This window comes from Oreochromis aureus, linkage group 9 (assembly GCF_013358895.1).
Source record: "Oreochromis aureus strain Israel breed Guangdong linkage group 9, ZZ_aureus, whole genome shotgun sequence".
Lineage (NCBI taxonomy): Eukaryota > Metazoa > Chordata > Actinopteri > Cichliformes > Cichlidae > Oreochromis > Oreochromis aureus.
Genome location: NC_052950.1, coordinates 1,473,818 through 1,477,031, shown reverse-complemented (window position 1 = coordinate 1,477,031; position 3,214 = coordinate 1,473,818). Strand labels below are relative to the sequence as shown.

Genomic DNA, 3,214 nt, shown 5'->3' with positions numbered 1-3,214 from the left:
TTTGATAATATTTGTGAGATTTTAGACAACCTGGAAAGTTCTCATATGTATACCTTATAGGTTCACCACCCATCTAAGAAGGCAGTCCTGACAGACTGGGGCATGGCAAACATAAGAGACACTGTGATGCTTCATCAAGGGAGTAAGTTCACTGCCCAGGCTATCGGTCCAACTGGTGGCACATATCTTTACATGGCCCCTGAATGCATACTGATGTTTGAAGAGTCCTCGTTCCAGACAGACACGTGGTCCCTTGGAGCCACATATCTGGAGATCCTGATGGGGTCCGCTCCGTGGATTGTTAAAAAACAAAGAGAACTGGCTACAGTAATGGCCACCAAAACCCCACCACATGCCCTATCACATCTCAGTGACAAACACAGTTTTCTTGGTGGTTTGGTGAGTTATGACCCAGACTCAAGGCCTTCTGCATCTGATGTCGTTAAGTTTCTCAAGTCAGGCCTTGATCTTACGAGCCGATATGGCTACAAGTGGTAATGTTGCTACAGTCTGCAGTTCAAAAGTCTTTCAATGTTAATTGTGTTCTACATTAGGATTAAAAGAAGTTGTGGTAAATGAAATACTGAATCATTATGAAAGATGGCACCTTGTCAATTGTATTTCAACATTTTATTGTACATTTTGTTTGTCAGACAGTTTTCAAATTACCTGTTGATTGTAAACAAGCATAAATAAATGTTAACAATGTTGTATGGTTTTATTGGTCAGAAATGTTTACTGGTGCACCTTCCATCCTCTCTCTCTTCAGAAAGATGTATATGTCATTTGCCTCTGCAAACGTAGAAGGTGTAGGAACTGCATTTCTGTTCAGGGCAGTTGTGAACTCTTGGACTAGCATGAGGTATGCAGCAAGGTAACCATCAGGTGTGCAGGGAAACTGGTTGTTTTCTAAAATGTTCTGGCACATGTCTCTGAATTCCTGGTTTGCTACCAGTGAAAGCTCTTCCCTCTCACAGATTAGTTGCTTGGCGTAGTCCAAAAGGTCTGGGTCAACTATGTGCAGCACATTGGCATATCCTGCGAATGAAAGAAAATATTGAAGAGGTGTTCAAAGGTTTTGAATAATCAGAAAGCTGTTCTAGAACCTGTATAATAAGCAATCACCAGGGTTTACGGATGTTATTGCAGAAACTTAAAAAGATGGAAATATCACTCAAACATTTACATCACTTTTTAGTTAAAGGTGCCAATATGAAGTCATTTTTGTATTGACAGTAGAAATTCTGAAATCTCTTATTGTACTAGATGTAGGCTTTTTAGGAAGACACAAAAAAGAAAGCACATTATAACAGTTTTACGCTCATTACACTGGCTTTTTAGAAAATTCATTTTAAAATTTTAGTACTGACTTTCAAAGCTCCAAATCGTGTAGCTCCTGCCTACATTTCTGATCTCATAGAACCCCATGCTCCCTCTCCCAGCCTGAGGTCATCTAATCAGTGGCTGTTGGTAGTCCCACCAGAAGACCAGAGGCAATAGATCTTGTAGAGCGGTGGCTCCCAGGTCATGGAATGTTCTGCCTCCATCATTATGTTTCCTTGATTGTATTTATTCTTTTAAACAGCAGCTTTAGGCTCATTTTCTTAGACTGGCTTTTAACTCAATTTGTGCTGCTGTTTTATGTTTATCTCTTTTATATTATTGTGAAGCCACTTTGTGGTTTTTATCCTGTGAAGAGTGCTATATCAATAAAGTACAAGTAAACTAATGAAAGTTTAAAAAAAAAAAGAAAAGAAAAAAACCCACAGACTTTCAAATGACATACCAGGAGGTGGTGAGGTAAACAGAAGGTCGGGTTTCCCAAATGGACCTGGTGCATTGCGTTGCTTGCAGATGTCGTGGGTGTTCCAAACTGTTTGCTCCGTTTTTAAATCTCTTAGAAGCAGTGGCAAGTGTGAGTACTGCAAGCAGTTGCTATGAAAAAGGAGGATTAAAAACTTAATTCATCTGCTTCTTTGAGGTAGAATAAGGAAAAGCTAAATTTTTAATCAGTACTCAAAAAACAAAGGCATTCCTAGACCACATACTTTCATACTGCTGCTTGATCATTTCTCATGTCTAAAAACATTGACTTACATGTGCACAGGATTGTCCAGTTCAAGGATCCCAGACTCCATCATGGCCTAAGCATGTGGTTTTGAAAAAGACATAAGCTGTGAAGGTGAGCATTTCATCAGTGAAAAGGTACAGATGTACATAAACACAGATTCTGGCCTTGTGTTTTCAGATAAACTAATCCATCGTATGTTTAGCGAAATTAATGAGAATATAAAAGTTTGCTGCTTTTTTTCTTCTTTTGGTTTTTTTTTTTTTTTTACATCTTAGTACAGATACAGAAACAATTCAAATCACTTCAACATGATTGATTGTTTGGCTTTGCCTAATACGAAAAATAAATCTCCTTAAAATTCATATGATTCACTCAGTACTCTTGCTTTTGTAGTAGTACATTTACTAAGTGTTGTAAGATATGTCAATAAAACAAACCATTTAATTATTTAAAGTTCATAGATGTTAAGCAAAATTGACCCTGTTTTGTATATATACAAAGTGATGTTATCAATTTAAGATAATAGATTAGATCATTAGGATTGATCCCGCAGCAGAGAAATTCAGTTCTACATTTTGATGGCTAGTCTTTGTTAATAGGTTTTACAGGTGAAACATTTGCTTTACCTCAAATGTTGTCAGCCATTTCTTAATCCATGTCCGCTTTAAAATACTGTTGAAACATTCAGCTCTCTAAACAACAGAAACATGACATTATCAGTTTTGTTGTCAGATTGTTACTTTAGAAATAGTCACTTACCAGCTTAAAGACATACCTGGTTGTGCACTGATGTCCCCATTCTGAAGCACCTCCATGCCTGATTCCCAAGATCTCGCATGTGAAATGCCATCTGCATTTGACCCACAACAAGGTTCTCTTTTCCTCTGTCCCCACGAATCATTTGAGGACAGCCTAAAGACACAAACGGATGATAATTAGTGAATGATGACAAAATAATTATATTACCAAAATGTAATCTTTTTAACCCCGCTTTTTTTTTGTATATTGCATACCACCCTGTTCTTGAACAGCCTCAAAGAAGTATCTGGCCACAAAGCTTTGCTTGCGGTTGGATGTGCCCACCTTTAGCCATAGGACCTTCCTGGAAAATCTGAAAAGACAGAAACAGAAATGTGGCCACTC

At 37.9% G+C, this 3,214-nt stretch overlaps 1 protein-coding gene across 1 annotated transcript; it reads right to left on the bottom strand.

Moving 5' to 3' along the window:
• Positions 1–643: 643 nt before the first annotated feature.
• On the bottom strand, positions 644–2,960 carry LOC116328216. Its single transcript, XM_031749946.2, has 5 exons — positions 2,847–2,960; positions 2,698–2,763; positions 2,098–2,144; positions 1,787–1,935; positions 644–1,038 (listed from the first exon to the last, which is right to left on the bottom strand). The coding sequence occupies exons 1-5, from the start codon at positions 2,925–2,927 to the stop codon at positions 719–721; spliced, it is 663 nt and encodes a 220-aa protein (XP_031605806.2). The 5' UTR covers positions 2,928–2,960; the 3' UTR covers positions 644–718.
• Positions 2,961–3,214: the final 254 nt, after the last annotated feature.